Source organism: Oncorhynchus nerka, linkage group LG14, assembly GCF_034236695.1.
Source record: "Oncorhynchus nerka isolate Pitt River linkage group LG14, Oner_Uvic_2.0, whole genome shotgun sequence".
NCBI lineage: Eukaryota > Metazoa > Chordata > Actinopteri > Salmoniformes > Salmonidae > Oncorhynchus > Oncorhynchus nerka.
Window position 1 is genome coordinate 74,061,253 of NC_088409.1, and position 12,711 is coordinate 74,073,963.

At 41.7% G+C, this 12,711-nt stretch overlaps 1 protein-coding gene across 4 annotated transcripts; it reads left to right on the forward strand.

The window, feature by feature from the left end:
* Nucleotides 1–125: 125 nt before the first annotated feature.
* Nucleotides 126–12,440, forward strand: LOC115141866 (dual specificity tyrosine-phosphorylation-regulated kinase 1A-like). Of its 4 annotated transcripts, none has more exons than XM_029681179.2 (12): nt 126–898; nt 2,651–2,720; nt 4,249–4,445; nt 4,620–4,712; nt 4,854–5,042; nt 6,638–6,785; nt 6,914–7,200; nt 7,382–7,528; nt 7,654–7,794; nt 7,917–8,220; nt 8,435–8,559; nt 8,890–12,440. In XM_029681179.2, the coding sequence occupies exons 2-12, from the start codon at nt 2,711–2,713 to the stop codon at nt 9,457–9,459; spliced, it is 2,211 nt and encodes a 736-aa protein (XP_029537039.1). In that variant the 5' UTR covers nt 126–898; nt 2,651–2,710; the 3' UTR covers nt 9,460–12,440. The 4 variants fall into 4 exon arrangements, with proteins under 4 accessions (XP_029537039.1, XP_029537042.1, XP_029537040.1 ...); XM_029681180.2 differs by lacking the exon at nt 126–898 and adding an exon at nt 905–1,713; XM_029681181.2 differs by lacking the exon at nt 126–898 and adding an exon at nt 905–1,649.
* Nucleotides 12,441–12,711: the final 271 nt, after the last annotated feature.

Consider the following 12,711-nt stretch of genomic DNA (forward strand, 5'->3'; position numbering starts at 1 on the left):
CAGAATTACTGATTGATTGACAAATTATGACAGCATGCAACGTTGAATCTATGGTTGAATTATTGTCGTCATTGATTCATCCCGGATTGGATAGTTTGATTGACAGTTGTCATAGTAACAACTCAGGCCATCGCCATTTTGTCAGAAGGTTTTTTTGCGGATTATTTTCAAATGTTCTCCCTTCCCGCCGGAATAATGCAATCACTGGATATACCATTGACATTTGTGTTGAAAACAATGCGTCGAATGGATCGAATTTAGACAATTATGAAGCAAATTATGTAGCATAGTTTAAATATATTTAGGGAGAGCCGCACTTGGTCTACCGGGCCGGTTCACTGCGCAGGTTTGGGACGCGCGCCATTTTGTGAAAATTGACATAAAAATTATTGTCCAAAATAAGCGTATATTTTAGGGCATGATATTTGTTTCATATTTTGGGGATTTAGATTATTATTCGTTATGATTGCCTACGTCCGTGTTTCCCGTGGTGAGCTTGCAAGAAAACGGAACAATCTGAATGTAGCAACCTTTTATTTAGCTATTGAATTCCTAGCTACAGAATCTTGTTAGCTAACCTTAGCTAGTCAACAGCAGTAGCCACGTTCGTTTTGTCAACTAGATAGCTAGCATACGAGCTAGCTGGCGCTAGTCATCAGCTGATGCTAGTCGAAGTTGGGTGGATAACTAATTTTGTTGGTTGGGAACGCATTTGATCGTCAAGAAGTTTTACTTGGCTGGCCAGTGGGGGATACTTTTCACCTTCGCGTTACGGGAATTGAGTTGACTGACTGCTACCGTTAACTTAGCCGACGATTGAGGGCGGAGAAGCTCAAACTGGATAAGTTGCCCTATCATACAGGTTATTTGACTTTAAATGAAGATCGTGCCATCAGAGGTGAGCCCGTATATGAGGCTGACTGTGTGTTGTGTAAGAAAGGTAGCTAACGTTACATGGGGTGGCAATTAGCTAACTAATAAACTATCTAGCTAATGATCAGCAACCATTGCATTGGCCGGAGGATGTCATCAGAATGTCGCTAACATTAGCCAGTACAGATTTGCTAGCAAACGTTAGCGCTCTGGATCTAGCTACACCTAACATGTTTTAAACCTAGCTAGTGAGCTAACAACATTGTACCTTTAGTTGTAGCTAACGTTACGTCAGAGTGCTAACGGAAGTTAATAGCTAGCTAACGTTAAGTGTTTATGGGCAAGCATTTCTCGTTAGCTAGCTATGGTCGTTAACGTGCCAAACCTGTTAGAAAGGTGTGGGCAAGGTAACAGTAACAAGGTAGCCAGTTAACAATTCAGGGCCCATATCTTGCGTTATTGGCTTGCTAATAAGTTGGCAAGCTCGCCACATAGCTAGCTGGTCATCTAACGCGTAGCTTGCTAGTAGGCCCATACAGCTCGCTCGCAGAACACATCGTCACTGCAATCACTCTGGCGAGAGGAAACGGGTGGCTTGCCTTAACGTACCAAAGCTAGAAGGGTAACGTTAGCTAATGAACAACCAAGCTAGGTAGTGTTTGTCATTGTGGACGAAGCCAGGCTTTGCCGTTGACAATTCTGCTCTTGAGAAGGCTAAACCTAACAGATGATTTCCTTTCCAAATTCCAACCATGGCGAGAAATACTCCATCACCTGTGAGTAGTTAGCTAACAGTTGACAATTCCTTATTTTGAACTGATGACAGCCCGATTTGAAAGTGTAAGTATGTAACAAAACTGAGGGAATAATACATGTCATAGGATAGACATAGTTAGATATGAAGATGCATACACACAATTCGTATTATAACGGTATATCAGTGTAACTAGGCCTGTGTTCATGTCTCGACTCAATAGCCAGAAAAGGAACTGTTCAGAAGACGGTCCTGAAAACGGAATGTTATGATCGTTTATGCTTTACAAGTAATTACCTTGTTTTTCCTTAGTGGAACAGTTGGATGCGTTATTTCTACTTTATATGCACTGTTCTGAATAATTTAAATGGTATACAGTTTGTATTCAAAACACTTGCATTGCAATATAGGCTTATACTGCATATCATATTTAGCAACCCTTCCCACACTGAAAATACTTCAGCTCACTGTCTATACATAGTGTAATATTTTATTTTATTAGTTAGTTGCTGTTGAGGCATTCGGGCCATCTTGATCACAGGCATATCAAGTTAATGGCTTTGACAATGAGTATAGACATTCTGAGTGGAGATCTCTAGTTTTACTAGGTCCAAAACAATGGTCAACCTGATTTGACCTGCTTGTTAGGATGGCACCTGTCTCGGTGTGAACCATGTTTCTGAACTGTTCTTGCAAAAAGTAAACAGATTTATACTTCTTAGATTTATATGGTTAATTGTCAACATGCTAAACACAATCTTTGAGTCATTGGTTCAATGAAATTTAACCAGACTGACTGGGAAAATGTGATTTGTTGGATTGATTAGAGCTTTCTATTTGCTAGAGTTACAGAATGTGAATTTTACAATATATATTTTCAAAAAAAAACATTGAGAGTCATCCTTTCCAATGTTTTTGTATTTTTCCTCCCTCTTTTTTCCACCAAAGTTTTTGTGCTATTGGAAAGTAGATCCCACCAGAAATGCACAGTCAATGATACTTATCTCTTTTTGTTCTTCATAGTGGGTTGTGGTTTGCTGCTGGACTCTCCTCCCAGGATGATATGAAATTTTACAGGAGACGATGCATCCAGGTTAGCTGCAATATCTGCAATATTTTCTCTTTGGTGGGGAGGAGGCAGTCTTCGGACAATTTGGAATTGGGATTACATTAAATGGAGTGAAGTTTAAAATAAACCATGGTGCACCTCAAGATGTCAGCCAAGAAAGTGGAGAAGAAAGAAATGCCAGTCATCCTTACAGATGAATCTTTTGTATTTAGTGAGCTTGGAAGGATGCTTCAACAACTGGCAAGCATTATTATTGAACAGTTATACAAAGGACAAGCGTGAACTGACCAGCCCCAGATAATTATATAAAGGCCTATATAATATTACATGTACAATATTACACATGTAATATAAATCACAATTTATAAGGAATAGTACTGTACTACTTATAGTGAGAAACGGGGTTAGACTAGGCTACCTTATTTGATTTTTGTCCGATTCTGAGGTCACCCCATGATCAGTTATACCTAATACATGTGTTATTATTGTATGATGTGTCAGAAATGGCATATTACAATTGTATAATTCTAAACTGGATTCTCCTGGAATGTAGCTACTGTACATCTTTATTTCCAAGGTTCTCCTAATATTATCTATCAGTCTGGATATATTTGTTCCTCCACAGCTGGGTCAGCTCTGTTTCTAGTGCTCCCAGATGGAGTGCAGGTTTTAGGCTGTGCTGCTATTTTGCTGTCAGGCTCTAGTGTACTGAAAGCGGCCTCTAAGTGTGCCAAAGTTCAATTTTATTTCTTGTTTATTTCTTGCTTTCTCATTGGAAAATGGGAGCCGCTCTGCCCTGGCAACAAAAGTAGGCTATTTGCATACTGCGTTGTGATTGGCCTGTGCATTGATGGGCTTGCCAAATCACGCTGTATCTCTGTGGTGATAGGCTATGCTAATTAGGTGCTGTTGCTGGGATTCTGAATAGTGGTTACTGTGTAAAGCTAGTGAATTGTGTTGTCTGGTGAGATGCTGATAGATGAACAAGCTACGTAATACTTTTCTAATTTCTTTTCACATAAAGAGAAGGTTGTTTAACTACCCAGGCTATATAAATATTGCATCTTTATTCCTGATCTAAAAGTACATATTCTATAGCCTCCCGCTGTTCTGACGGCACCTTCTCATGGATGCTAATAAAACAAACATACTGTATATAATTTGAATAACAACGCTATTTAACAGTAAGAGTTAGGCCTATGTCTTCCTACTCATGTCAATTATATGAGAGAAATTACACTGACCGTAACATGTTAGTTAGAATTTACCAACATCCCATTTTGGAATTTCAGTTGATAATCATTGAGATTCATACTACATAGTAAAGGTTAAAGCTGCGTGCCTACATTTCTAGACCCCTTGATGTGGTATTTTAGATCAGTTTGTTACTGCAGGAACCTGCCATTGATAGAGTAATCTGTCTGAAAAATCAACTTGATTTTTCACTACTTCAGGGAGTATACGTTCAAGTTTGTATACGTTTTTAAAATGTGTGTGTGTATATATATATATAAAATCAGCATTAACTCATATAAATGTTGACTTATTTCAGGAGGAGAGACTTCAGCATGCAAACCTTCGTCCGTCCGGCTTGCGCCCTCTTTTTCTTTCCACGCTGCTGGTCTTCAGATGGCTGCTCCAATGCCCCATACACACCAGCAGTACAGTGACCGCCACCAGCCAAGCACTGACCAAACTGCTGCGGTCCTACCGTACAGCGACCAGGCGCAACAGCTCACTGCCAATCCGGTATACAAGCAACCCACAAACCTCTCAATTTGTCATTCACTTTTAAACACACACTTGCCCAGTAGAAATCAGAACTTTAAGTAGCCTATCATTTTGATTGCAAATTGTAAGAAAAGTTCATACACCTTTTTTTTTTGTCTGAGATATTAATGCTTTTCTTGTGATTTGTTACAGAGGCACATGCCCCAGTGCTTTCGTGACCCTACTTTGGCTCCCCTGCGGAAGCTCTCCATAGACCTTATCAAAACCTATAAACAGATCAATGAGGTGAGACTGGTTTCTGCTGTTTAATGTACTGCAATTGCAACAACATAAAAAATATTAGTTTTGAATATTTTTCATGTAGTCGGTTAGATCAGGAAGTACATATGCTAATATCTGTATTGCGGTTCTTTCCTGGACTCTAAGGTGTATTATGCAAAAAAGAAGCGGCGGCACCAAACGGGTCAGGGTGAAGACTCCAGTCACAAGAAAGAGAGGAAGGTCTTCAATGATGGCTATGACGATGACAACTACGATTACATTGTCAAGAATGGGGAAAAGTGGATGGACCGCTATGAGATTGACTCCTTGATCGGCAAAGGGTCATTTGGACAGGTATAATTTTGTAAATGATTCAACATTATTATCGTGATCACTTGTGTAGCTAGTGTGATTAAAACATAAGAAAATACAGTACCAGTCAAAAGTTTGGGCAGACTTACTCATTCAAGGGTTTTTCTTTATTACTTTTTTCCACATTGTAGAATAATAGTGAAGACATCAAAACTATAAAAATAACACATGGAATCATGTGGTAACCAAAAAAGGGTTAAACAAATTTAAAATAGATTTTAGATTCTTCAAAGTAGCCACCCTTTGCCTTGATGACACCTTTGCACACTCTTGGCATTCTCTCAACCATCTTCACGAGGAATGCTTTTCCTACAATCTTGAAGGAGTTTCCACCTATGCTGAGCACTTGTTGGCTGCTTTTCCTTCACTCTGTGGTCCAACTCATCCTAAACCATCTCAATTGGGCTGACGTCGGGTGATTGTGGAGGCCAGGTCTTCTGATGCAGCACTCCATCGCTCTCTTTATTGGTCAAATAGCCCTTACACAGCCTGGAGGTGTGTTGGGTCATTGTCCTGTTGAAAAACAAATGATAGTCCCACTAAATGCAAAGCAGATGGGTATCACAGCAGAATGCTGTAGTAGCCATGCTGGTTAAGTGTGCCTTGAATTATAAATACATCGCTGACCGTGTTACCAGCAAAGCACCATCACACCTCCTCCATACTTCATGGTGGGAACCACACATGCCGAGATCATCCCTTCACCTACTCTGCGTCTCACAAAGACACGGCGGTTGGAACCAAAAATCGCTCATTTGGACTCATCAGACCAAAGGACAGATTTCCACCGGTCTAATATCTATTGCTCGTGTTTCTTGGCCCAAGCAAGTCTCTTCTTTAGTGGTGGTTTCTTTGCAGCAATTCGACCATGAAGGCCTGCTTCACGCAGTCTCCTCTGAACAGTTGATGTTGAGATGTCTGTTACTTGAACTCTGTGAAGCATTTATTTGACCTGCAATCTGAGGCTGGTAACTCTAATGAACTTATCCTCTGCAGCAGAGCGTCTTCCTTTCCTGCGGTGGTCCTCATGAGCGCCAGTTTCATCATAGCACTTGATGGTTTATGCGACTGCACTTGAAGAAACGGTCAAATTTCTTGACATTTTCTAGATTGACTGACCTTCATGTCTTCCAAGTGATGGACTGTTTCTCTTTGCTAATTTGAGCTGTTCTTGCCATAATATGGATTTAGCCCTATTTGGTGAAAGACAATCTCCTGTATACCACCCTGCCTTGTCACAACACAACTGATTGGCTCAAACGCATTAAGAAATTCAACAAATTAACTTTTAACAAGGCACACCTGTTAATAGAAATGCATTCGAGGTGACTACCTCATGAAGCTGGTTGAGAGAATGACAAGAGTGTGCAAAGCTGTCATCAAGGCAAAGGGTGGCTACTTTGAAGAATCTCAAATATGATTCCATGTGTTATTTCATAGTTTTGATGTCTTCACTATTATTCTACAATGTAGAAAATAGCAAAAATAAAGAAAAATCCTTGAATGAGTAGGTGTTCTAAGACTTTTGACTGGTACTGCATGTGTTGGTGTTTTTTCTCTCCTTGTGATTGCTGTAGGTTGTAAAAGCGTATGACCGTGCAGAGCAGGAGTGGGTTGCCATCAAGATCATCAAGAACAAAAAAGCTTTTCTCAATCAAGCCCAGATTGAAGTGCGTCTCCTAGAGCTCATGAACAAACATGACACTGAGATGAAATACTACATAGGTAATGCACTCTAGTGCTTGTCTATTGTCCAAGCCATTATGGAGTACTGTTATGTTTTACACATACAGGAGAGATTGGTGTATCAGCCAAATTTGACTGGCAGAATGTCTCTTTTTCCTATCATGTAGTTCACCTGAAACGTCACTTCATGTTCCGCAACCACCTCTGCCTGGTGTTTGAGATGCTCTCGTACAACCTATATGACCTGCTGCGGAACACCAACTTCCGTGGCGTCTCTCTCAACCTGACCAGGAAGTTTGCCCAGCAGCTTTGCACTGCGCTACTGTTCCTGGCCACGCCTGAGCTAAGCATCATCCACTGTGACCTGAAGCCTGAGAACATCCTGCTGTGCAACCCCAAAAGGAGCGCCATCAAGATAGTGGACTTTGGCAGCTCCTGCCAACTGGGACAGAGGGTATTCTAATCTACTACTTATTGTCTTGGTCCAAAAGAGTTTAACCTTGTCTTTCACAAGTCTAATTTCTTGGATATGTTCTGTATACCTATGTATATTCTGTTCTCAAGCTTTTAATGCTGATATCTGTAATGTTATCTTTAAGAATGGGTTGTGATTTACTCTTTTTGTCTTTCCTCAGATATACCAGTACATCCAGAGTCGTTTTTACCGCTCCCCAGAGGTGCTGCTGGGCATGCCCTATGACCTGGCCATCGACATGTGGTCCCTGGGCTGCATCCTGGTAGAAATGCACACCGGGGAGCCCCTCTTCAGTGGCGCCAATGAGGTACAGTAGGCTTGACTGACTAGCTGGAGATCTTTTTAAATGTAGCCAACTCTTAGTAAATTAATTTGATACATGCAATTAACATTAATCCATGGCAGTATTTTGTTCTGTTCTATAATTCTCAGGTGGACCAGATGAATAAGATAGTTGAAGTTCTAGGTATCCCCCCCAATCATATTATGGACCTAGCCCCAAAAGCCAGGAAGTTCTTTGAGAAGCTATCGGATGGCACATGGAGCGTTAAGAAGACCAAAGATGGCAAAAGGGTGAGTGTTCTGCAGTTCCTCTCTCAATGTGGTGTCCTAACAGTGGCTTTTGGTAGTGTTGTGTATTTAAGTTCAAGTACCTGACACCCCCTCTCTCTTCCCCTTGTCTTTCCTCTGAGCAGTATAAACCTCCAGCCTCTCGAAAGCTCCACTCCATCCTGGGTGTGGAGGCCGGGGGTCCAGGTGGCCGGCGGGCGGGGGAGTCTGGCCACGCCGTCGCTGACTACTTGAAGTTCAAGGACCTGATCCTGCGGATGTTGGACTATGACCCCAAGAGCCGCATACAGCCCTACTACGCCCTACAGCACAGCTTCTTCAAGAAGACTGCAGACGAGGGGACCAACACGAGCAGCAGTGTGTCTACCAGCCCAGCGCTGGAGCAGTCCCAGTCCTCTGGAACCACCTCCAGCACCTCCTCCAGCTCCGGTAACACTCCCTGGCTCAATTGACCCTCTTTCTCTCCTCGGAATATTGCGGTTGCGGGCTCATATCTCAAAGTGGTGCCTTTTCAGTGCACTGGTGGGAAACCCAACAGTTGATGGTGCTTAAAAAATATATACTATTTTAAACCTTTGCTAGGTTGTCATTTTTTAGATGTGGTGTGATGGGCTGAGGTTGTGCCCTCGTCTCTCTCTCGCAGGAGGATCATCTGGGACAAGTACCAGTGGCAGAGCAAGGTCTGACCCCACCCATCACCACCTACACAGTGGAGGGCACTTTGGAGCAGTGCTGCCAGCCATCGATGGTGACACCCTCTGTCCACAGGTGACATGTCTTTGTCATTCATTTGAAGAAGCTAATTAATCAATAGACAACATGTTGTAAGTCCTAATGTAGTCAATATTATTTAAATGCACTGGGAATGTAATGGTATGACATTTTCGAAGTAGCATTTGCCAAGAGTATTGAAATTTACATTTTAGTCATTTAGCAGATTCTCTTATCCAGAGTGACTGAGTTAGTGCATTCATCTTAAGAGCTGGGTGGGACAACCACATCAGTCATATTAAGTACTTGTTTCCTCAGAGTAGCTATTATCAAAGTCAGAGCCAGTATGAGAGATTAATTGATTTGGTTTCTGTTATCCACTGACAGGCAAGAAAGACTTACCCTCCCCCATTGGTGAGGGGAGGCGGCGTTGGACCAGAGCCAGTGGCCGGAGAGACCCACCCAGTTCAGGAGACCACCTTCCATGTCCCTCCTCAGCACCCCAAGGCCCTGCACCCCCACTCCCACCCCCATCATCACCACGCGCAGGTGATGGCCACAAGGCCCCGGCCACGGCATTACACCTCTCCCACACACAGCGCCTCCACGCAGGACTCCATGGAGGTGGTGCATGGCCATCTGTCCATGACCTCCCTGTCTTCCTCTGCCTCCTCTTCCTCCACATCTTCCTCTTCCACTGGGAACCATGGCAACCAGGCCTACCAGCTCCGCCACCTGCCCTTTGGGCATCACGGCGGGCTGAGCATGGGGTTGGGCGCCTTCTCGAACCCCCGGCAGGAGACTGGCATGGCCCACCCTGCGTACCCCATGGGCACAAACACTGGGCCGGCTCACTACCTACCAGAGGGCCACCTGGGCATGAGGCAGGGCATGGACCGGGAGGAGTCTCCCATGACTGGAGTGTGTGTGCAGCAGAGTTCCATGGCCAGCTCGTGACTGCACTAACATTTGGCTGTGTGTTCCCCCTGTGCGTTATTTTTAAGGTGGTGTTTTTTACTACAGATGTGTCGAACTAAAGCTGCTCACGTCAGAAGGGAGATATCACTGAACCGCTACTACAGAGAAGATCCTTTGTTAAAAGAATGTGGTTTCCGTTTTTCCTTTGCAATCATTACACATAGTAATGTTGCAAAATAACCATAGTAAAATTGAGACATCCATCTGCCATTTCACAAAATTCATGTAACAAATAACCACCGTCTGGTATTACGTGGCAAAATCTTCTGGTGAGCATTGGGGATACAGTTGGAAGCAGTTTTACAGGTAGCTGTCAGTAATGAATTGCTAACACCTCTTATTTAAAACTGTGGAATTTCTGACATTTTTGTTCCACAGTTGTTGATTGTTTTACCCTTTTTTTAAAGTGAATTGTCACAAAAGAGCTGCTTTTAAAACATGTAGCTTGACCTGAGGAAAGTGTTTGCAGTGATATTTCGTGTTGTCTGTCGGTATTGTGTAACTCTGTGAGAGGGGAGCACATAGCAGTGGAGTTCCTACAGCGTGCGCTGGCCCAGACAGTGGAGGAATTACCCTGCAGGTGGAAGCTGTTGAGTGGGGAGGTTCTGAGGGGAGCGCTGCCCCCATTAGGTCCAGGGGCCTGGTGAGCTGGGTCCGGCCTGGCACAGACGAGAGATTGGCTCTGGAGAAGAAAAGGATCCGGCGACGCGCGGGAAAGACTGGTTCAGTCAGTGGCTGGTTCTCAGATAACCCTTTGGCCTTACGACTCATGGACTTGGAATGGGACGGAGCTGGACATTATCATTTGAATTAACATGGCTTTCCTCTATTTTTTTCTCTCTAGACAGCCCTTAATTCTTTAAGGAGAATAAACATAATAGAAAAAGGTCATTAAGAATCATTTCTGAGGCCTTTCTCTACAAAGATTTCTTATTAATGGGGCCCCACATTACAGGGTCTTCTTGTACACACCAATCTCCTAAACATTACTTCCTCAAATCTTGTTCACAGATTAAGGATTTCACAGTGGAAAGAACTATCTTTTCCCTTTGCTTACCCCCCCCCAAATCTGCATGTAGTTCCTCATCTGAACGCCTGCACAAATTCTCCATCTTAAACGGAAACTGAAAAGAAAAACGAGTTAAGTGACTGCCTTTTTTCCTCCTCAAATTATGCTGTGAATTTTACAATAATTTATTTCCCCTTTGGATATTTTTTATACCAAAGCAGTTGTTTTTAAAGCATATTAGGTGTCTGTAACCAATAATGTAGCAGTTCACCACTTTTGACTCCGTTTATCAAGATCTTATTTTAACATCAATACAAAACAGCAGCAATATATTGCTCTAGCAAAACTGGAACCCCTTGTTGAACTTAGCTACCATATATTTTAACAGTTAAGGTTGCAATGTTTTACCAAACCTGTTTCCATATTATTTGGTTGACTTTAATTTGTGGAGTCTCTCTTTTAACCTTAGTATGTTTAGTGACATTGGTAGTTACTCTGCAGGCTCCAGAGTAGCAGAATTAAAAGCTCATGGTTCAATGGAGACAACTGCATTCTATTTCTGCATTTTCCCCCACGTATACTATTTTTAAGGGTTTCGCTGCCTTTCATACATAATTTGGTTGACATGCTAGCTACTGCCATAACTCAAGACTATTTTAGTTTCATTACCCTGGCAGTGTCTAGACAATTGTTTCAAAATTATTTGGCAGAGCACCTTGTGAGCCTGGTCCTATTCAAATGGAAAGCGTGCCAGCAGCCCTCTTGCTAATGTCCTGAGGATGATGCTCAACTTAGGCAGACATGCATGTCCGTAGAACTCGACAGTAAATAAAATACATGTTTCATTCAGTTTATTTTATATCAGGGATTTTGAAGTGCTTTTTTTTTTTTTGGTCATCTCTGGAAAAATAACAAGACCAAAGTCCTGCTCATAACAGCCTTAGTTAAACACACACAGACCGCAGGACACCATTCTATTGTCATCATAATTCAGGGGAGAGACCATCACAAGGACAAATCATGTTTGGTATAACCACAAATGCAAAGCTACCTGTAATGATATTTTGATTTTATCTAAATGTTAAAATTATAATCACAATCATTTTTCATACCCCTCATGATGTTTGAGATTCAGAAATTGACAGTGGTTTTGCTGGCACTCATACTGGTACTAAACATTCCAAAATAAAGGTTAAAAAAAAATATTTAAAAATAATAATAAACTTGAGTGACTCTTAAGTGTGAGCCTGTTTCAGATCATGCTGAATGACCTTTGATCTAGAGCAGTTGTCATGACATGCAGCCCCTTTTTAATAGTTGAAATAGAATTGATGTATATATTTATATTTTTTAATAAAGGAAGTATAGAACTCACTACCTTGCTCCTGCTGGAATGATGATTGTTTGTCAATTTGGTGACCATTCAGTGGCAAGATCTCAGTTTTCTTAGTCAGTGGTGTATCATGGTCTCTGGTCAGAGGTACTTGACTACATCAGGACAACACTATGAGGTAGGGTTTGAATCAAACAGGGAAAGCTATATCTTCAAACCTTAATTTTCACAGGGTATATTGTAAGTGCATGTACATCCACAAACCTTACATTTTGGTTGTATGAGAAGCACATGGTGGAAAAAAAGTGGTTCCATTTTCAATAAGGCTGTTATGTTTGGGTTTCACACATTTGAGTACTTGTTGACATATCCCTCACCCTACAGAAGCGCAAGTCCTCAGATTTCATTTGAATATCTTTTCCTTCATTTTTTGTTTTTTTTTCATCAATTTTTGTACATGCAACATGCACTATAAAACTGAACAGCATGGGGAAAAGGATAAGTCCATGTATCCACAGATTGTAAGATCTAGTCAAGACTTTGCTGTGTATATGACAATGCCCTTTGTATTATATTAAGACAGTCTTATGTATGATATATAAAAAGAAGTTAATTGAACTGTTGTGAGCCTCTGTTCCTCAACTTATCTTCACACACCGATATGTATTTCTTCCAGGAATACACTGTCTATTGTCTCAATGCTATTTATACCTGCACAAATACCAAATAAATTATCATGATAGTGGATACTTTTCTGCTCAATAATAACTGTTTAACACCATAACTCCTTTGTGTAGCCTATAATTATGATTCACACTCAAAATATACTGATCAGCACAACAAACCGGCAACGTTATCGTACTAGTGTTGTAAGAAAGCCTGAGTGATT

What these genes read in the sequence shown, in the direction of transcription:
- LOC115141866 (XM_029681179.2), top strand. An exon ending in CCTGCCAACTGGGACAGAGG is followed by an intron (nt 7,201 to 7,381) that starts GTATTCTAATCT and finishes GTCTTTCCTCAG; the next exon opens with ATATACCAGTACATCCAGAG. An exon ending in CAGCACCTCCTCCAGCTCCG is followed by an intron (nt 8,221 to 8,434) that starts GTAACACTCCCT and finishes TCTCTCTCGCAG; the next exon opens with GAGGATCATCTGGGACAAGT.